Source organism: Hippocampus bargibanti, linkage group LG17 (genome assembly GCF_051943395.1).
Source record: "Hippocampus bargibanti isolate YZ-2025 linkage group LG17, ASM5194339v1, whole genome shotgun sequence".
Classification (NCBI taxonomy): Eukaryota; Metazoa; Chordata; class Actinopteri; order Syngnathiformes; family Syngnathidae; genus Hippocampus; species Hippocampus bargibanti.
In genome coordinates, this window is record NC_142750.1 from 16515054 (window position 1) to 16537931 (window position 22878).

Below are 22878 nucleotides of genomic sequence, written 5' to 3' on the forward strand. Positions count from 1 at the left end.
CTTCCTTCTTATCGCGGGCTCCTCAAGCCATGTATCCATCCAGCCGCAGACTGTCCAACAGCACCGACCTTTCCACTGAACAAAGCGGGGCTGTGAAGATGCTGCCCATTACAGGCGCAAAAAAACCACAATGGCCCCATTGGTGTCCAGCGATGACAGTCGAATGGCACCATTCCTCCCATTCAAAAACAGTACTGGCATACTCATGCTGCCGAAAAGGCGCAACCGCTCAGCACAGTCTCCTCCTTGATGATTGTCATGGCCAAAAATGCTGAAAAACAATCCGTATCCGTTCCACACGAAGCACAACAACACAAAGTGACAAAAGAAAACACAAAACAAGACAAAAACAACCAAAAAAAGCAAGGCTCATGAGAGCACTTGCTGACGGCTGCCTACTCAGGCGCCATCTTGTCCAGCAGACAAGATGGCGCCTGGCTGACACGCCTCTGCAACATTGTGTGGTCATCGGGGAGACTGCCTCTGGATTGGCAGACCGGGGTGGTGGTCCCCTTTTTTAAAAAGGGGGACCGGAGGATGTGTTCCAGCTACAGGGGTTCTAGAGTAGCGGGTCCGTCGGAAAGTCGAGCCTCAGATTGAGGAGGAACAGTGTGGTTTTCGTCCCAGCCGCGGAACAGTGAACCAGCTCTACACCCTTAGCAGGGTCCTCAAAGGTGCATGGGAATTCGCCCAACCAGTCTACATGTGCTTTGTGGACTTGGAGAAAGCGTTTGACCGTGTCCCTCCTGGAGTTCTGTGGAGGGTGCTTCCGGAGTATGGGGTACAGGAACGCCTGATACGGGCCCGTTCGGTCCCTATACAACCGATGTCAGAGTCTGGTTCGCATTGCCGGCAATAAGTAGGAATCGTTTCCAGTGAGGGTTGGGCTCCGCCAAGGCTGCCCTTTGTCACCGATTCTGTTCATAACCTTTATGGACAGAATTTCTAGGCGCAGCCGAAGCGTTGAAGGTTTCCGTTTTGGTGGCCTCACTATAGCATCTCTGCTTTTTGCAGATGATGTGGTACTGTTGGGGCCTTCAAGTGGAGCTCTCCAACTCTCTCTTGAGCATGTCACAGCCGAACGTAAAGCGGCTGGGATTAGAAGCACCTCCAAATCTGAGACAATGGTTCTCAGTCGGAAAAGGGTGGAGTGCCCTCTCCGAGTCGGGAAGGAGATTTATCCTCAAGTGGAGGAGTTTAAGTATCTGGGTGTCTTGTTCACGAATGAGGGTGTAAGAGAGCGAGAGGTCGACAGGCGGATCGGTGCGGCGTCTGCTGTGATGCGGACTTTGTACCGATGTGTCGTGGTGAAGAAGGAGCTGAGCCAAAAAGCAAAGCTCTCAATCTACCGGTCGATCTACATCCCAACCCTTATCTATGGTCACGAGCTATGGGTTGTGTCCGAAAGAACGAGATCCCGGATGCAAGCGGCCGAAATGAGCTTTCTCCGTAGGGTGTCCGGGCTCTCCCTTAGAGATGAGGTGAGAAGCTCGGTCATCCGGGAGGGGCTCAAAGTCGAGCCGCTTCTCCTCCACATCGAGAGGAGCTAGATGAGGTGGGTCGGGCATCTGATCAGGATGCCCCCAGGACGCCTCCCTGGTGAGGTGTTCCGAGCATGCCCCATTGGCAGGAGACCCCGGGGACGACCGAGGACACGCTGGAGAGACCAAGTCTCCCAGCTGGCCTGGGAACGCCTAGGGATCCGCCAGGACGAGCTCGAAGAAGTGGCTGGGGAGAGGGAAGTCTGGGCTACCCTACTGAAGCTGCTGTCCCCGCGACCCGACCTTGGATAGGCGGCAGAAGATGGATGGATGGAAAGTTAAGTCAAAGTCAGCTTTATTGTCAAATATGCTAACGCATGCCATACAGCACAGATGATTATAAGAAGGCACTTATAATGTGGCTAAAAAAGACAGATCATTGACAACAGACAATACATGTAAATTGTGAATCTAATGTGAGGTAGTGTCATATGTAAAGTATTGTCGTGTAGTAATGCAAAAACAAAAAAAAGGTTGACATGAGGTCGTGCAGAAAAAAAAGAATAATAGGGGTCGGGAACCTATGGCTCGCGAGCCATATATGGCTCTTTTGATGATTGCATATGGCTCGCCGATAAAACTAAATACATATTCTCGGTTTTTTTGCGCCGGTGATTTCCCGTTGGGGCTGCAGTTGGCGGAAAGCGCAATTTCGATTGGATGACACTGGCCATCAGTCGAAACAGGTCAACACCCCTTTAAAGGACAACCGACGTCACTTTTTTGTTTTTTAACTGACACCAGAAAAACGTTTTATAGCATCTAAAATACCCAAAACATGCAGTATGATATTTTTAGTCAAATGCAAAACACCAATAAAAATGACTTAAAGTGTCCCAAAACTGCCACAAAATGAGCTTGGAACTGGGGGTATTCAAAAAGTCCCGCCCCCCTTTCGTGACGTCACGCCAAGACGTCTTGCATTGCTTGTGAATCAAAACAATGGCTTCAGATTCGGAGAATATGCTTTCTTGTTACACATCCAGTTATAAATATGATTCAAATAGTCCTGATGAGCAAAGCATACATGTTTGCAATCGATTAAAGAATTTATTTGGGCCATTTTGAGGCAAACGGGAGGCAGAGGAAGAGGCAGGAGGAAGAGGCAGAAAAATGGCGACCAGCTCCGGTGAGGAATGAACCAGCTCGTTTCCACAGGCTGATACTATCTTTCCATGGAGTTTGCCTCCCTCTGCTGGTGGCTTTTGGGTGTAAGACATGGTATAAAAAAAACAGTACATCAAAATACATTGACGTGTTGGAAAGACGCTACAATGCGTCTTTTTTACGGTGAGGAGGCGGTCCTTTTCTGACGTCACGTACGGACTCGTCACCAACTCAAAAACAAGACTTCCTGAATGTTCAGCGCGAGTCTTAAAATGTAAAATATAGCTATATGCGGTGGAATCTTATTAAAATACCCCCAGTAGAAGTCATTTGAAGCCATTTTACAAATTATGGACACAACTTGTCCGGAGACGTCGGTTGTCCTTTAAATGAGCCCCACGAGTGCACTTCAGCTTGAATGCACCGGAGCATTAGCCTTTGAGGAGAGAAAATGTTCTGATTCTAATTTCCAATGAAACAACACCATCGATGAAACAGTCGAATGTAAGTGACATGTTAACAAGCCCCATGTTAACGTTAGCATCAACATACTTCTGGGAGAAGTATATTGCAGATAGCAAGTGTGGAAGCTTATGAGCCGTGTGCAGGCTATTTAGCAGTTACTTCGCCTTTGAACCGGCAAGTTGAATTTCATTCTGATCGTTTGCCTGGATTTTTACTAATCACGAGGAACGGAAAACCATTCATGTTAACGGTGAGTACTAACAAAGTTATTTTAAATAATACATTCTGATATTTTGTTGAAAAGTGGCCAACGCGTGTTAGCGTGTGTGTGTGCGCGCACGCGCGCGTTTGTATGGGCACGCGCGTGCGCGCGCACGTGGCCCTCGCTGAAGAACATTTCGAAATATTTTACTTTTATGGCTCTCTTAGTCAAAAAAGGTTCCCGACCCCTGGTGTAGCGTGTACTCAGAGTTCGAAGAGTGTGGCAGTGGGAAGGGGGAAGGGGCAAGGGGCGCAGGGCTGGGAGTAGTTGAAGCTAGACTAACAGCAGACGTAAACATTTGTGAGCAGCAGTATGACTTCATGCCAAAAAAAAAAAAAAAAAAAAAAAAAAAAGAGTATGACAGATGCAGTGTTTGCTTTAAGAATGCTGATAGAGAAGTACAGAGAAGTTCAGAAGGAATTGCATTGTGTCTTTGTAGATCTGGAGAAAGCGTATGAAAGGATGCCCAGAGAAGAGGTCTGGTATTGCATGAGGAAGTCTGGAGTGACAGAAAAGTATGTCAGAGCGGTGCAGGACATGTATCATGACTGTAAGACAGTTGTGAGGTGTGCTGTCGGTGTGACGGAGGATTTCAAGGTGGACTCCACCAGAGGTCACCTCTGAGCCCCTTCTTATTCGCGATGGTGATGGACAGGCTGACAGACGATGTTAGACAAGAATCTCCTGGACCATGATGTTTGCAGAGATAAAGAAGGTGGAGGATTTTAAGTACTTTGGGTCAACTGTCCAGAACAATGGAGAGTGTGGAAAAGAGGTGAAGAAGCATGTCCAGGCAGGTTGGAACGGCTTGATAAAAATGTCAGGTGTGATGTGTGATAGAAGGATTTCAGCTTGGATGAAATGAAAGGAAAAGTGTCATGATGTTTGGACTGGAGACAGTGCCACTGAGTGACACTGAGATGTAAGACATACATTCATGTAGAATGAACTTTGAGACCTACAGCAGCTATCAGACTGTTAAACATTATCTAAAGGCTTGTAACGCAACAGCATTGAACATGTTTAAGAGGAAGGATATCTTCCACGAACCTGTAGACAGAAAATAATGCATACATCTAAGGAAATCAGCTCGCAGTTACAAGAATATCATTCAGGAGAGAAAGCTGGCAAAAGATAATTTGGTGAAGAGACTATATCTCAAGAAGAGCCTCCAGTCGAAGGCAGAACAAAAACGCCAAGTAGCCTTTTCTGAAAGAAAATCAAGAAAGACACACCATTTTAAACAGAGAAGGAAAAGACCAACTGAACAAACCACATTATTGCCATCTCCACCAACTCACTCTTCAATAGCTGCTACTCCTCTGTCATCATCACTGCCATCCCAGTCCCAAACTGCCTCAGTTTCCAGCCAATCTATTGCAGTACAGCCAAGCAGCTCACTCTTCAATAGCTGCTACTCCTCTGTCATCATCACTGCCATCCCAGTCCCAAACTGCCTCAGTTTCCAGCCAATCTATTGCAGTACAGCCAAGCAGCTCACTCTTCAATAGCTGCTACTCCTCTGTCATCATCACTGCCATCCCAGTCCCAAACTGGGACTGGGATGGCAAAAAAAATGGTGCCGGTTGTCCTTTGAACGTAGTGTGTACAAACCTCATAGTACAGTAAGAACACTACAACCCAATTTATTAACTGTCTTTCAAATGTGAAAAATATCCCTGATCAATTAATACATTTGGCTCAAGGAACATGCAATATATGGCGTTTACATACTATTTCGCAGATACTTGGAGGAGGAAATGGAAATAGGTTAAAATAACATATGCACTGTGATTTATCAAGATTGCGTCTGTTTTTAATAAGTTTCAATCGAAGGGGCAAAGTTAAGAAATCAACATTTATTGAAAAATGGAATCACTTTCAACATTCAAAACATATTATTACACAACAAAATATTCAAGCTCAATAATACCTACTTGTGTTAAATTCCGCAAAATCATGTTTGGATTGTCTTGACCGCGCTTCTACAAACTCTCCACGAACGCCCTCGCCTTCACTTTGAACACTTTGAACTCTTTCAACAGTAGCCAAAATGGAACTGTATAGTGCCACTTAGCAGTTTTTTTTTTGACGACGATACTAGTGCAGCGTGTTCTACCGGAAACAAATTCCTTGGGTGTTCTACATACTTGGCAATAAAGATGATTCTGATTCTGAAATTTGCATACTCGGCACGGCAGCCAATCAGAAGTCTGCTTCTTTCTTCCGGACTTTCGCAAGCGTTCTAAGGCTGTGCATTTGCATCTCATTTTCCAAAATAGATGCACAGAAACTCAGCCCAGAAGAAAGATTCAAAACAAGCTAACAACATGTGTGACGCTACAAAACGTAAATTTATATCAAACCGTGACTGTAAAGTGTACGTGAGAGATATGAAAGGGGCTTAGTGGCTCATAGCAAGCAATGCAAACATTGCATTGTGCATCGTGGTGACAAATGACTACTGCAGCAAAATCTGCAGCCTTGGACATTTACCGTAAATTAAGCAAGGTAACATTAGTGGTAGGTACAGCCTTAATTAATATAAAAAAATTAATACTTTGTGACGTTTGTTTTTTGCGATATTGTTGTGAAAGTTGTGAAAAGCGGGTCAGTCAACTTTTCAGAGTTGTCTGCCCTTTTGTCCGCTACCTTTTTGTCACGAGTTTCAGACACTGTTTTTACTATAATTTGGACAAGTTCGGCGGGCCGGATTAAAAAGCCTAACGGGCCGTATGTGGCCCGCGGGCCCATGCCTGTCCTAGATCCTATACTACAGTAAAATTTCGTTATATCGATATCGTTTATATTGATAATACTGCTTATTACGACACTATTTTCATCTCCCGTGCACATTTCTAGTCTTTTTATGCATAATTAGTTCAAGTCAAGTCAAAGTCAAAGTTCCGTTTAGTACGATTCGTGCTTAGGGGTTTCTATACAGTACGACCATTATCGAAATCTGTATCGGTCGCTGTATCGGTCGCGCCATTGGTCGACTTGGTCACGTGAGTTTGTTACGTGACCAGCTCCCGTGTAGCAGAGCCATTTTCATTTTCAGACGCCAGCTCGTGTGTAGCAGACAAGATTGAAGTGTTTGTGTTAAAAGGTAAAAATGGGAAGCAGAATAAGATTGACTTTTTAAATTGCATACATAATACAGTAAGATGTAAGCGTTGCAGTTTCCCTGTTGTGTTATGTACATGCCCACTGTACTGTATATGAATGCAATGGTTTTTTGCAACAATGTTTCTTGTTTTGTCTGCTGAAGCGTGATGATTTTGAAAATTACTGTACATTCCATACTGTGTATTAAAGGACAACCGATGTCACTTTTTATTCAAATGCAAAACACCAATAAAAATGACTTCACGCCAAGACGTCTTGCATTGCTTGTGAATCCAAACAATGGCTTCAGATTTGGATAATATGCTTTCTTGTTACACATCCAGTTATGAATATGATTCAAATATACTGTAGTTCTGAAGAGGAAAGCATACATGTTTGCAATCGATTAAAAAATTATATGTGCCATTTTGAGGCAACATTGGGGGAACATCTCTCACCCCCCCCAAAAAAAAGAGGCACAAAATGGCGAGCTCATATGGCCAGCTCAGTTTCTTATATGGCGCTTGGATGCCCTCTTTTGGCGGCTTTTGTTCATGCAGTTCGGTGCAGGACAGTACGGTTATATCCACATTTTTTCTAACTCCCGAGAATATCGATATAACGAGACTTTACTGCAGGGGTGCTCACACTTTTTCAGCATACGAGCTACTTACAAAAACTACCAAGTCAAAATGATCAACGACAAAAATGCAAAACATAATTATTTTCAAATGTTTTAAGGATTCTTTGTATGTACAATGTATGTTGATGTACCTTGCATAACTGAATAAGCCAATATTGCACCACACACATAATAATTACATATACATAACATAATAAATAACTATTAACATTTTTTTGTAATTACCTGAGTTTACTTTGATGACTTGCACTGAATTGAATCAGCCAGGGATGCATAGTCCGGACAGTAGCTGCTGACAGCCAGTCTCAAGCACATTTCCAAATGTTCATCATTCATGGTGGAACAGTATTTGGACTTAATGATCTTCAAGTAGGAAAAGGCTGACTCACATAAATAAGTGGAGCCGAATAATGCAGTCAAGGAGGTAGCACATTTCCCCAAGTTGGGGTACTTTTCTTGTGTAAGTTACAGAACTGTCCAAGTCTCTGAACAAGGAGTCAGCTGCTTCAACGAATGCTTCTCTTACCATCTCTCCGTCTTGGAAGGACTTATTGTTTTTAACGATGGCGTGACTCACCCGGAAAGATGCTTCGGTGGCGACTTTCGCTTTTGAAGTATGTTGAGTGAAAAATGACTGCTGTCCGGACAACTGGGATTTTAGTTCGTCCACCGTTCTCTTTCTCAGCTGGCTTTTCGGCGTGAAGTCAATGTCGTATTTTCCATGAACAGTACGAAAATGGCGCTCCACATTTTCACATTCCGTATGAAAGTAATATGTCTTGCCCCGCTTTCTCACTCATTTTGATCACCATATGTTTTAGCAAGGGCTTAAAATCTGAGGTAATTCGCTGACTAGCTTGTAGATTTTGCTGCGTTTAGCGCCGTTGTTTATGCATGCACGGCGACCTAAAGGTAAAAATTCAGTTGTCATCTGAATGGTTGCCCTGTATGTCAATCAAGTGACGGGACGTTTGATAGGCTGACAAATGTTTTTTTTTTACTGTCACGCTGCGATCGACCAGTACTATCTCCGCGATCGACCAGTAGATCGCGATCGACGTAATGAGCACCCCTGCTTTACTGTACATTATGTTTAAAGTGACAATATAATGATGTATACATTATTAAAGAATGAAAAGTCATTCAGAAGTGTGGCAAATGGTGAAACTCTTACATCAACTTTACAACGAACAAATGCTATATTTGAAGCATGGCAAAAATGAAACTGATATAACAATTTTGCCTTACTGGTTGCCCACCAAACAAGGGACTTTATTTTCACAAATACAGTTGAATTTCAGTGATGAAAGTAATGGTTTTGTGGTTATTAAATTGCTAAAATGGCTCAGCTTCAGAGGGCTTAGCCCCCTGGGCCCCTAGCGGGGCGTTGCCCCTGCACCCCACTATGGCTTAGGGACCCCAGCCCCCCACCTTTTATTCAGATTTTTTTTCTCATTTGTCATTCTCATCCCTGTTAAAGGGAGAATTATCTATTTGTATATTTTCCACATTAACCACCTTCTTACAGACTGTAAAAGTGCATCTCCTAAGGAGAACTACAGACAGAGTGGCCAGGGATGAGACTTGTTTGTATCGGCGAATCGAAGACTCCAGTTTGGGGGTCCTGGGTTTATCATCTAATATTCAAGGTAAACTCAAAATCCAAAACAGAGACTTAAATAAAACAATTCTATGGTGGTGACATTGAAAAATAATTTAATTTGGGTGAGGCTACGGCAATTGCGCTGCTCATCCTGAGGTTCACCGCAAATTCCGGCACAGGTTTCGTACCTCTTAAAGTGGAACGTGGCCGAGAGCTCCCCGCTCCATGTCTATCTATGGACCCGGGCGCTCTTCAACAAATGATTCCGTATTAAGAAGACACGCTGATTTCGTGTTCTCGTCGTCAGAGGCAGACTGGACCTCTGTGTGAGCATCCCTAACATACCGGGCTGAGACCACATACGCAGCTGGAGGCCTTGAAGCAGAGGTGGCACCAGCAGATATGAATGACACCCCCGAAATGACCAAAGGGACCAGTGATAGGACAACAAACAACTCATTTATGTGTCTAAGTTCAGTCTACGTTGTTTTATATATATATATATATATATATATATATATATATATATATATATATATATATATATATATATATAGTAAAGTCTCGTTATATCGATATTCAAGGGAGTCCGAAAAAATATCGATACCGGGACTATCGATATATCCGACCCTGTTTGCATGTAATTTTCTCCGTGCGTGCATAGAAATAGTATCGATATAACCGGGACTATCGATATATCCGATATCGATATAACGAGACTTTACTGTATATATATATAACTTCATGTATTTGTAGTGTGTACTCATATCATGTTTCAGTCTAATGTTCCTCGCCTTAAGTCACAGCCGATTGGCTCCCTGTGAAATGAGGTCATTCGCGCTAAGGTATAAATAACATCTGTTGGGGGAACAGCATCCCCATTCTTCACTGGTCCCTTTCTCTCTCTCTTTCGATGAGAAGGTTTCTTCAGCCGTCATCTGTACAAAATTCTCTCTCTCTTGCTCGGCGCTCTGGCTGAATAATAAATATTCTTTTTGTATATCACCTTACTTCCTGCTGATTGAATATTTTGACGACACAAATGAAGAACTGAACCGGGAAGAAGAACAAGATTTAATCTGAAAAGATTAAAAGCACAGCCACAGGAGCATCTCCAAGTTCAATGTGACATTTGAGGGCAGGACTGGATGCGGAACCAAGACGATGTTGCCATGCGGCCTAGTACCAGTCGCCGTTGATGAACAGATCCCAACCGTGTTCTTTTGAGTCCCCCACCGTCAGGAGACTCCCTGAAAGGCCGTCAATTTACCCTGAGAGAGAACTCTCATCTAAAGAGTTATGGATGAAAGGAAAGATCTGGATTTTCCCTACATGCTAACATCCAATTACATGTGAATGTACATATTATCCCTATATTAATGCGAGCGAGTATTGTTCATTTCCCAAGAAAAAAAATGGGGGAGGTGAAATGAAAGATGGTATCTGTTCTACCTGTTTGGGAGCTATGGTTCATATTGTTATGTCCAACCACTCTGTTCAACCTGTTTAGGAGCTAAGGTTCATATTGTTATGTCCAACCATTATAACTTAATAGTCATTCCAGTCCCATGATGAAAAGTCAAGGCTTTAAGTCGAGCAGAGCACACACAAGCAGAATTTAGATTTTTTTTCAAAAACGTTTTTCTCTTGGTATATTGTATCAAAATGAGTTGAACTGTCTCTGAATGCCCACAGTGATTTGAAACTGTCATGAATGAAGGAATTGTTGAACAGAATTTAAAACGACACTGCAGTCATATAATCAGACTAATGTAAATGCAACTTTGAAATATATGATAAAGAGGTGGGAATGATAGTAGTGATCATATTTAAACGTTTGATTCTGTTGTATGCTTAGTTGGCCGAACACGTGTGACTACAATACACAATGGAAGCACAGAAAATCTGGGGTCAATTTGGGGTTATCCTCAGGAAAGAAATCTAGCCTTGGGCGGAATTTTGGACTTCGTAACTCCTTCACAGGAAGCGCTCATAAGCCATGTTACAAATCTATCAGTTCATGGAAAGACAACCCATTAAAATGTCTGTGTTCTGTTGGTTTATGGATGTTGGTGCATCCAGGGGCGTGGTATTGAATGAATAGCTTGGCAGAGGGCTGCACAGGTTGGGCGTCGGTCGAAGAACCGCACACCAAGTGGCTTCATGAAAACTGTGCCCCCTGCTGGCAGTAAAAGACAATCTTCCTTTGTTGATCCTTTGTTCACAGTGTCCGAGCGAACATCTCTGACAACCGTTTACATTTTTTTTGTCCAACCAGTAGAAAACTGCTGGTTCAACTTTGGATATAGTACCTAACACATTGATCATTCTATCTTTCACTCTGTTGTACCAGTGTTTGAAATAGCATCCGACCGGACGCCCGGGGCGTCCAACTTTTCCGTCGAGCGTACAACAACAAAACATCTCAGCCCGGGTGGACGACAACTTCTTCAAGAAAAAAAATAAATAATTTTTTCAAATAAAACGCTAGCTTTATTTAATAAAGCTAATGTTTAAGCGAATATTTCAAATTCAAAATAAATTCAGCTTTCGAAATCTTCATTTCGGTTCGTTTGTCGGCATGGCAGCCAATCAGAAGCCTGCTTCGTTCTTCCGTCTTTCCTAAGTGTTATAAGGTTGTGCATTTGCATATCATTTTCCAAATTAGACGCACAAGAACCTCAGCCCCAGAAGATTCAAAACAAGCTAACAAAATTTATGATGCTACAAAACGTAAACGTACATCATCCGTGACTGTAAAGTGCACTTGAAAGTTGTGAAAGGCGTTGAAATTGAACGTACATTAAAATGTACATTAAAAGCATCATGGAAAGAGGAGTTCACGTGGCTTGTAGCAGACGACGCAACGCAAACATTGCATTGTGCAAAATGACGAACAGTGTATGGACAAACGACCAACTGGAGCAAAATCATCAGCAAGGGATATTTACGATAAATCAAGCTAGGTAGCATTTGTGGTAGGTACATCCTTAATAAAAACAATCCTTAATACTTTGCAACAAGTTTTTTTTTTGCGATTGGTCGTCTTATTGTGTTTCAAGTTATGAAAAATGGGGCAGGGAAGTTTATGGCCGAGCAGGCAACTTTTCAGAGTTGTCTGCCCTGGTGTCTGGTAATGTTTTGTCATGAGTTTCAGACACTGGTTGTACCAATGTAGAGATGCATTTATTAAGCTATACACACACTTTTTTAATTTCCAAAGTGTTTCTGTATTTGCATCCGGAGGAGGTTTGACAAAAATGTCTGTGGATAGTTCCGCGCCCCTTAGGTAAGCTGATTTTATGTCCATTGAATGAAGTGTCCATTGATTTTGACAAATCACTGCTACAAGAAGTCTCTGCGGCACAAGTAGGTGAGTCCTTTTGTAGCTCTGTCACTTGCAGCTCCTCAAATCCTCTGGCTACCAGCCTTGCATTTTGTACCACACCAGTCACCGTCTCTTTCAGAGTGTACACCCATTGGGTGGATATGCACTTTTGCCCCTTGTCTTCAACCGACTATTTCACTTGTTTTGGCGTGATCAAATAATTTATCATTTGTCACATATACATTCTCACTTCCTAAATCTCATACATTTTGTTCCACCTGAATTTGAAGATCTTCTAATAAGGACACATCTGCAGATTTGTTGATGCCAGCCATTCCAGCAGGCTCAGGAAGCTCCAAATTGTACCGATTTTTATATTTTACGGTTGCTTTTCCTGCACGTCCCAAAACCTTTGCTGTTTGTTTTGAATGTCACAACCTCAACGGCCTGTCTCTGTGTACTCAGCACAATGCTCTTCAACTCTTCAGTGGTACACAGTTGCTTGCTCTCTGTGCCTTTGTCACATTATTTTGTGGGGTTTATCATCATATCCCTGAGTAACATTTTGGAGTCTGAGGTGGTGAACTCTAATGCAGGTACCTCCATGGCGAACAAAAACAACTGCACCATCTTGTCCAATGACCATTGCTGGCCCTTTCCATTTTGAACAGTCCATCCGCTAGTCATAAACCTTGTCACCTAGTTTGTATTTATCTGCGTGTCACAGCTGTTTCTTGAGTGCTCCACGGATTCTCTCTGAATATTCCGCTTCAGTAAAGGCCTTTCTTGTTGCATGCAGAGCTAAAATAAGTTTGGCAACCCATTCATTCTCGTGGTGCCCTCCAGAGCAGGTGCTTTATCAATGAAAACAGAAGGTACAGTTGGATGCGTTCTGTCCAAATACTAGTTGATGTGGACTGTAGCCGTGGACACTTTGCATGCAGTTCTTGGCCATTACAGCCCAATCCAGAGCAGTGGTTCAGTCGCATCCAATGCTTGTTTTTACCTTCATTAGAATTTCATCTAGCTTTTGATTGTGTCATTCTAACAGGCCATTACTCCTAGGACTGTAGGCAGCTGTTGTCTTTACTTACATGTTGAAATTCTCAACCAAGTCTCTTACTGAACAGTGTTTCTCTCTCGTTTCTATTTATAATTGTATTTTATTTATTGCAGTGGTAAGCCAATGGCAGGTTTTGGTTTGACCAGACAATATTTCTGACATACTCCACGTTAACTTAGTACCTTCTGTCGCAGGTTGGTACACCAGTGTCCTTGTTGCCAGAACTGGAGTTTCTCAAGAACTTTCATCTTTTCACCAGTTTTCATTTTATCTATTGTTGTCAGTAGGTCTTCTTCAGCGGGTGGTATAAGCTCCATGTTGTCTTTTTTGTTGTCACGGTCCACAATGTTAACACAGTAATGTTCAGAACTAGTAAAGTCCAGTTTGATAGGCTGCTTGAACATTACTGCACTGTCACACTCCGTGTCCAAAACTGTTCCAGCTCTTTTCAGGAATGCTTTACTCAAGAGCAGTGGAATTTCAACAGGTACATCTTCAGTTTCTATGTCACACATTGTGTCCCATCTTAGTGGGTATATTTACACTTATCACTGAATAGACTATTTTCCCATGTCCAAACTTAAATGGTCTGTGACTTGGCTTTTCTGTCTAACTCATAATATTGAACTTTTGTTTCTCAATGTTGTGTGATAGTGTTCGAGCCATTGTTGTCCAAACCGCATTCTCGTGCAAGACGTGTCTATTATGTGCCAAAAAATGTTGTCATTCGTGTTTCTGCACAGGGAACCAGCTGTGACCCGCACGGTCAGAAGATGGTCCACAGCGGCTGAAGAGGCTCTGCGGGACTGCTTTGAGTGAACCAGGTGAGAGCTCTTCAAAGAGGTTCATAGGGAGGACATTGATTCATTGATTTTATTTTATTTTGTTATGCTTAGAATATCTTGCTTTCTATCCTTTCACTCCCACCCCAACCCCATCCCTCTTCAATTGCTGCTGTGGACTGCAAATTTCCCCATTGCGGGACGAATAAAGGTATTCTGATTCTGATTCTGATTCACCCACTGACATCATCACAGATTATATAAAACTCTGTGAAAGAAACACTGTATCCACCAGGACTGTGCAGTGTTTTTCCAACAACAAACCATGGATTACTCCCAACATAATGGCCCTCCTGAAGAAGAAGAAAAGGGCTTTCGCGTAAATGAACAGAGAGGAGCTGAAGGCCGTGCAGATCCGACTGAGGAGAAAGATCAATGCCTACAGGATGAAAATGCAGGAGCAGCTGTAAGCCAGTAATGCCTGGTGTCTGGAAGGGCCTGAAAAATATCTCAAGCCACAAAAGCTCAGTGACATTGAATGTGAAAGAAAAGGACAGGACAGATGAAATGAACTGCTTTTTCAACCGGTTTGACCAGACGTCTGTCGCCCCCGCCCCACCGTCAACACCACCTGCACCCACTCTTACTGTGGACTTTGCCTCCCTTCCCCCTCTCACGACCAGCTTCTAACAACAAACAATTGCCCTTTCAGTCGCCACTCTGGCACCTGGTTCCTGCCTGGCTGTCACAACCGCACAGGTGAGGAACCAACGGGGAGGATGAAGGTGAGGAAGGCAGCAGGTCCAGACAAAATCAGTTACCAAGTCCTCAGGACCTGCTCCGACCAGCTGTGTGCCATTGTCCAGCACATGTTCAATCTGAGCCTGAAGCTCAGCAGAGTTCCACAGCTGTGTAAAACGCCATGCCTAATCCCAGAACCCAAGATCACCCACCCAAAGGAGCTCAACAGCTCTGTGGCGCTGACGTCTCACCTCATGAATACACTGGAGACTCGTCCTCCCCTACCTGCGACCGCTGGCAAGCTCATTACTGGACCCGCTACAGTTTGCCAATGAAGACACTGGAGAGACTCGTCCTCCCCCACCTGCGACCGCTGGCAAGGTCATTACTGGACCCGCTACAGTTTGCCTACAAGCCCAGCATCGGTGTGGAGGACGCCATCATCTACCTTCTACACTCGGAGCTGTTTTACCTGGAGAGTGCTGGGAGCACAGTGAGGATAACATTCAATTTCTCCAGGGCCTTCAACACCACCCAGCCCAACGTACTAGGGGACAAGCTGCGGCATGCCAGAGTGGACCACCACCTCACCCCACATCATGGATTACAGATTACCTCACAAACCGGCCACAGTATGTGAGAGCAAAGAACAGTGAGTCGGACAGGCTTTTCTGCAGCACAGGGTAGCCGCAGGGGACAGTGCTGGCACCATTCCTGTTTACCCTCTACACCTCGGACTTCAGCTACAATGATCCAACCTGCCACCTTCAGAAATTCTCTGATGATTCTGTGATTTTCTGCTTCATTACAGAGGGAGATGATCCGGAGTACAGGGGACTGACCGAGGACTTTGTGGACTTGTACCAGCAGTCACCTCAAGATCAACCCCGGGAAAACCAAAGAGTTGGTAGTGGATTTCTGAATGAAACAGTCCTCACGTGCACCATTGAACATCCAGGGTACGGACATAGTGAGGGTGACCTCCTACAAGGACCTGGGTGTTCTTCTCAACAATAAACTGGACTGAACTCCAAACACGGATGCCATGGTCAAAAAAGGACAGAGTCGCCTCGTCCTAATCAGGAAACTGAGGTCTTTTAGGGTTCAGGTCTCACTCCTGAACTCATTCTTTGGCCCTGTGGTCGCTTCAGCCATCTGGTATGGAATTGTCTGCTGGTCAGACAGCATCACCACCAGGGAAAGAAAAAGACTGAAGCGCATGCTCAAGAGGGCCAGTCCTGTCCAGGGATGGTCCGTGGACTCTCTGGAGGAGGTGGGCAATGGACGCTAGTTAAACTAAAAGCTCTGATAGACAGCTCCTCCCAGCCAGAGACTGTTACACCCGCGAGATACCGCCGCTCATTTCTACCGACTGCTGTCAGGCTTTTTAATAAAAAGCTGTGAAAAAAAAACAACTACATTCATACATTGTAAATAGCACAGCCACCTTACGTCGAGTCAATACAGTTACATACTATATATAAAATATGCTTTTGTATTGTATTTTTATACTTTGCAATATGTACAGCTCTTTTTATTAAACTTTTTTGTGCAGTTGTACATTTCAGTTCTCTGATATTTTCTTTTGAACATAGAATACTTTGTTTTATCTTTTGACCAACCACCCCACCCCTTTCCATTTTGCTGCTGTAGATTGCAGATTTCCCCGCTGCAGGACTATTGAAACCTTTATGATTCTGATTGAGACATTGGCAATAGAAAATAGCTACATTTCATCAGATGTCTAGTTTCTGCCCTGTGAAGCTGATCTGGCAGAGTAAGCCGTGCAGTCAGCCTCAGAACCTGCTCAGGTGGTGCAAATCCTGTGGCTGCCATTTAACTTTACTCCGCTGGCGCAAAACCTTCAGTCACATTCCAATCCTGTTCCGGAGGCACAAGACCAATCAATTGTTACCCTCCGCGCACATCTTTAAAAGTCCCTTTGAACCTGCTCCGGCGGCACCTTTGGTGTTAGTCATGATGTTGGTGGAAAAAAGTTGAGAACCACTGATCTTTTCTTTAAGAGAAAGTCAAGTCTTTTTTTTCTTTCCAGCATGTTCAAAAACCCGTCCTGACTAGTGTAAACATGTTTTTCTGAGTGAGATTGTCAAATATTACTTAAGTAGACTTTTTCACCACAAATATGCCAAGGTGAGTCGTGATGGTCGTTATCCTATAAATAAATTTGGAATGATTGATAGAGGATGAAGTGGAGACTTACCAGCCTGAAGCTGCAGAGATAAAAGAGCATGTATTGGACGTGACACGAGGCATGGGTGGGCAAGATCAGCTTGTCATACACATCCAACAAGTCCCGGTACAGTTCCTTTGTTCTGTCAGTATGCAAAGCACCTGGAAGCGAAGCACCTGGAGGCGAGGACAACCGTATGCAAACATTTGAATACAAGACAATTACCGGTAAGCAAGCGTATTCTTTTATTAGCCAAACCAATACATCGGTACCCCTGCTTACAAAATCAATATTATCTGGAAGGAATTTCTTAACTAGAAAATGTGTACATAGACGCGTTTTCCATGAAAAGCGTAACAGTGAATCAAAATACAGGAAAGTCTCGTTATATCGATATTCAAGGGAGTCCGAAAAAATATCGATATAACCGGTACTATCGATATATCCGACCCTGTTTGCATGTAATTTTCTCCGTGCGTGCATAGAAATAGTATCGATATAACCGGGACTATCGATATATCCGATATCGATATAACGAGACTTTACTGTACATAACAAATACATATTACAATTAGATTATTTCACAATAAATGAAAGTTCAGCATTAAATGAGAAAATAGAGCAAAGAATAAAAACGATGGTCATTCAACTTAACTATGTCCTCATTTATTTTTGCCTTCCTGCATTTGTTTTCTTTCAGAAATATTTGTTTCCTGGCATTTTAAGAACTGATCAAATGACATTTGCCTTTGTCAGGTTTTAACAATTCTTAGGAAATGTCCAAGACAAACATCAGCATAGTGAGCAATTGCCAAACTAGTGACCACTTTTTCTAAAAGTACATTGAAACTCATAGCTGCGAGTAGATTTTTTTTTTCGTAACAAGAGGCAAGCTTTTCCTTTTGAGGTGCTTCAAAACTTGAAAATTTCATCAGTTGAGGGACCACTGTAGTTTAAAGAGAATAACATTACGATGTAATCAACTACCGTTGACATGGCAGATGTTCTTGATGTACGCCAACAACATGGTCATGACAGAATCGAGTCTCTCTGCCACCGGGTGAGCCATCACTCCAAAATTGGGTGGCTGACTTGTCGGAAGGTCCTCCTCCTAACGCATGCACGCATGCACACATACACATTCACGCAAGCACACAAACACACAAAAACTTTTTTTACAAGTGATTTCAAACTCAAATTTCATTTCAAACTTGTCATTGATCTCCTTCACTATAGAACTGGTCAGAATCTCCCAATGTATTTGGGTTCGTAGCTGTAGGCCTATTCGTAATGAATGTGCCGAGGCTCCGAGACGTGTGCCGAGTAAACAGGTTAAATAATTTGCAAAGCACGATTCGAGGCGTGGGTCGCTTTCGTTTGTGGACACACCCAAAGCCTCGGAATGCACGTGGCTCCGCCCGATGCCTCGCGAGAGGTGATTTCTACGTCATCACCCACTTGTATATTTGCTGGTCATTTGAAATAAAATGGTTCACCGAGACAACATTGAACTGACATTGACACACCCAATGTGTATCTTCAATGGGCATACCTGTCAAGCTTGACTAATAGCTGTTCTTATAAATGAGTATAATTCCTGTACTGAAGTTGCAGCACGCCGTACATTATTTGAAATGATAAAAAAATATGAACACCGCACCGAGCTCACCACACATGCTCATGTGATGCTTTTATTAATCCGACCGTACATAGCAGATTGAGGATTACTTTTGCTGGTTTGCCGTGTGAAGGAAGAGATTGTTATTGGTGTCCTGAGCTGACCCATATGGCAATACAACTTGTTTGCTACTTTCTGTATTTTCTCACATTGATACAACTTGTATTGTATTCTTGCATGAATTGCCTTTTCATAAACATGTTTTTCTGGAACACCTGGTCCCAAGGTCGGTATTTTTACTGATACCACTTGTTTTGTCGCTTGTTTTGTATTTTTTCACACGTACAGTAAAGTCTCGTTATATCGATATTCTCGGGAGTCCGAAAAATATCGATATAACCGGGACTATCGATATATCCGATTTTTCAGAAAGTCCTGCAATGTACGGTACTGCTACTCCTCTCCTTTTTGTATCTTGAGAATTATTGGTTTCATTCCCTATTCTTTCTTTCTGACATTTGTTGAATGACCACTGAGGGTACCCACAGTTAGTGAGTGCTCTCCTGATATGTTTTGACTCCTTTTCTCTACCTTCAGTGCTAGTAGGTATTAGTTTAGCCCTATGCTGGATACAAAGATACAAAAAGGAGAGGAGTAGCAGTACCGTACATTGCAGGAGTTTCTGAAAAATTACAAAGAGTCCTTTGGCAACATAAAATTCCTACTTATTTCAAACCGATAAACACGTTAAGGCAAAAATTAGTGCATCCAAAAGATAGGCTACCAAATGAAAAACAAAGTAATGTAGTTTATTCCATACATTGTAAGAATGAAAATTGTAAAGAACAGTACATTGGGGAGACTCAACAAATTCTCAAAAAAAGACTTTATCAACATCGCAGGGATAATATGAGTGGACCTCAATCGGCAGTACATATGCACCTAAAAGCTAGCAACCACTCATTTGATGACAATGAGGTTAAAATCTTAGCGAAAGAACATAGATGGTTTGAAAGGGGGGTAAAAGAAGCGATTCTTGTAAAACAACAAAATCCTTCATTAAACCGGTCTGGTGGGGTGAGGTTCAATTTGGATCGTTCATACAATAGCCTGCTTAGGCAAAACAGGTTAGGCAACTTTCGTAATGTTGATGAGGGTCGTTATGCTGATGAGGTGATACCGGTGGGAGTGGGGGTAATAGGCCAGTCGTTAGTCAGGAATGTAGGAACAATCAGTGGGGCCACAGGGAGGGGTCCTCTGCCCCCCCCAACCTGAGAGTAGGGACCTATCATAGCTGTGTCCGGCGCCACCAGGTCTGGACATTAGGGATATATAAATGGGGCCGATACGACCAGTCAGACTTTAGTTCGCTGACGAAGCCTCTTGGATAGGAGGCGAAACGTCCGAAACCTTCACTTTTGTACAGATGACGGCTAAAATAACCTTCTCATCGATAGTACGCCGTACATTATTTGAAATACTAAAAAAAATATATATATATAAAATACAGGGAAAACGTATACGTTGACAGGTATGAATCGGATTTGTTCTGCACTGGACGCACCATTCACAATGGAAAAGAAGAGAATATCCCCTGTCTGGGATTATTTTGAGCAGATCTCTGCTAAAAGGGTACAAATTACAATAACCAGTGGGAATATATAATGTAAACTACTGTGACAACAAGGTGTATCACTGGCGGTACTTACGACCATGACCGGCAGACCCCCCCCCCCCTTTTTTATTCTACGCATGGCACTGCAACATGCTAACAGCAACGCGTACGACAATTATGGCCAGCCAACTAGCAGCTCACTCTCGCACAGCAATCGACCGCATGATGGCACCGGAGGGGGGAGTGTCCACCAACGGTGGGCGAGGTGCGGCCAGGAGTACAGTCGAGGAGGGTGGGCGTTGGCGCGCAGGCACGCAGGACCACCGCAACTAGAACGCCTCTTTGAGACAGCTTGTGGCGTCTGAATCAGGTCGTTTGCAAGTCACTTAGCACTGAGTCTCTAATGAACATTTTGAATGGTTTTCGACTTACAACCATTTTGACTGACGACCGTTTGGTCAGAACGGAACCCGGTCGCAAGTCGGATGTTACCTGCAGGGGGGCTTGGTTTACGAACGCCTTGCCTTACGAACTTTTCGGTTTACAAACGTTAAATTTATGAAAATTAAACCTTGGATTACGCACTACTTTTCGCGATACACACCCCCCACCACGGCTGGCGGAGTAATCTTCCACGGAAGAACACCAAAGCACATGACCGAATAGCGCCCCAGCCGGCCTGCCTTTCCACACCCCCTTTCCCTGAATGCACACGTCGATCCAGAGCGAGCGAGAGAGAGACAGAGAGACAGACACACGTCGATCGCCTCCAAGGAGGTTTTTTTTACAGATACTTTTGTTTTTTTGGGACCGAAAAAGACACCACAGGCTCGTGTTCAGCCGGAGAATACACAAAACAAAATTACAGTCGAGGAGAAGGGCATCATTGAAACATGAACGAGGTGTACGTTTGTCTGATTTAGCCGCTTAGCGGATTTGCTAATTCCATTTCAATGTGTATCATTGTGTTCAGCTGATAGAAAAGGCTTGGCATGATGTTACCCATCGATCCTTGAAAGCAGCATGGAAGAATTTGTGGCCCGCATGCATCCTTGAGAGGGACGTTGAAGGATTTGATCCTCATGACTCTGTTGTTTTGGACGACATTGTTTCCATTGGACAGAACATGGGACACGCGAAGTGAATGCAGATGACATCGAGGAGCTTGTTGCCGACCATAATGAGGTCCTCAACACACAGGATTTGATTTGCTAAGTGGAATGATGTGCAGGCTTTTATTGAACAGTTCCATCCAGAAACGACTGTGGCTATGAGAATCATCAACATGATGAATAATAATATGATGCCTCAGTTTCGTAAGACCTTACAAGTCAGAAAGCAACAGGTATCAATTAAGAGCCATCAACGAATGTGACTTTATTATACAGTGCAGTGTATTTCTTTCATTACAATACAAGAGCACATTTATTATACATAGAATAAGGTATGTTGTGTGTAGTTTTAAGGCTTATTTAGTTGAAAATTATATTTTATGGAGACCTGGGAACGGATTATTCTCATTTTAATGGTTTCCTATGGGATTTTTTTTTTTTTTTGATACACACTTTTCGCCTGACACACTGTTTGGGAACCAATTAAGTTCGTAAGCCAAGGTCTCACTGTATGTCTAGGGTATTCGGACACTTGAGTTAACCTGTGAATTTCTGTTCTTTTATTTCTCCAGTGTGGCAATTTATAAATTTACTGACGAGTGAACTATATCATATTGCAGTATCAGTATTGGGAGTTGGTTTATTTAACATCTCAGCATAATGAGCTGCATATTTTGAAATTGTATTCTACATTGATTAATTTTTTTGGCGGGGGTTCTGTTACATACCATGTCAAAGACGGCTTCTTCAATAGAGTTGCCAGCCTGCTGGCTTGGCAACAAGTTTTCTTCGGCCTCTTCAATATCTGAGCGGGATGCACTCACCTAAAACAGAAGATAATTGTTCGTTCTTGTGTGTTACAGTTCCTGTACAACTTTAAGATTAGTGGTCGTTAACATTCTGAAGCCACAGTACCCATTATCGCGCACATGTACAGACACGTACGTCACGATGAGCAACAGCCTGACACGGAGGCATGCAATGCACTTTTGCAACCTGTTGACTATCAGAGAAAATCCGTACTATTTTAAAATGCTTTTATAATAAGAATAAGAATAATAAATTTAATTCTAAGCGCCTTTCAAAACTCTCAAGGACAATTTACACTAACGGCCCTCTCGATTCCGATTCTTTTCCCGTGGCCTTGGTGAATTGTACATGAAACAAACCCTGAATGAGAATAATGATAATATTAACATATAGCACAGGGATCGGGAACCTTTTTGACTAAGAGAGCCATAAAAGTAAAATACAGTAAAGTCTCGTTATATCGATATTCAAGGGAGTCCGAAAAAATATCAATATAACCGGGACTATCGATATATCCGACCCTGTTTGCATGCAATTTTCTCCGTGCGTGCATAGAAATAGTATCGATATAACCGGGACTATCGATATATCCGATATCGATATAACGAGACTTTACTGTATTTAGAAATGTTCTTCAGCGAGAGCCACTCGCGCGCACACGTGCGCGTGCACGCGCGCACACACACACGGGCGCGCGCGCACACACACGCAAACACGCGCGGCCACTTTTCAACAAAATATCAGAATGGATTATTTAAACTAACTTTGTGATAGCACTCACCGTTAACATGAATGTTTTTCCGTTCCTCGTGATGAGTAAAAATACAGGCAAACGATCGGAATGACATTCAATTTGCCGGTCCGGAGGCGGAGTTACTGCTAGCTAGAC

General features: G+C 43.1%; 1 protein-coding gene across 1 annotated transcript in view; it reads right to left on the reverse strand.

Annotated features, from left to right (window-relative positions):
• Positions 1-22878, reverse strand: part of rrn3 (RRN3 homolog, RNA polymerase I transcription factor) — a 46914-nt gene that overhangs the window by 13775 nt on the left and 10261 nt on the right. Inside the window, exons 9-11 of the mRNA XM_089017898.1 lie at positions 21908-22003; positions 17822-17945; positions 16865-17010 (exon numbers count right to left, since the gene is read on the reverse strand). Coding sequence (XP_088874024.1) covers positions 16865-17010; positions 17822-17945; positions 21908-22003 — 366 coding nt within the window. The remainder of the gene's footprint in view (positions 1-16864; positions 17011-17821; positions 17946-21907; positions 22004-22878) is intronic.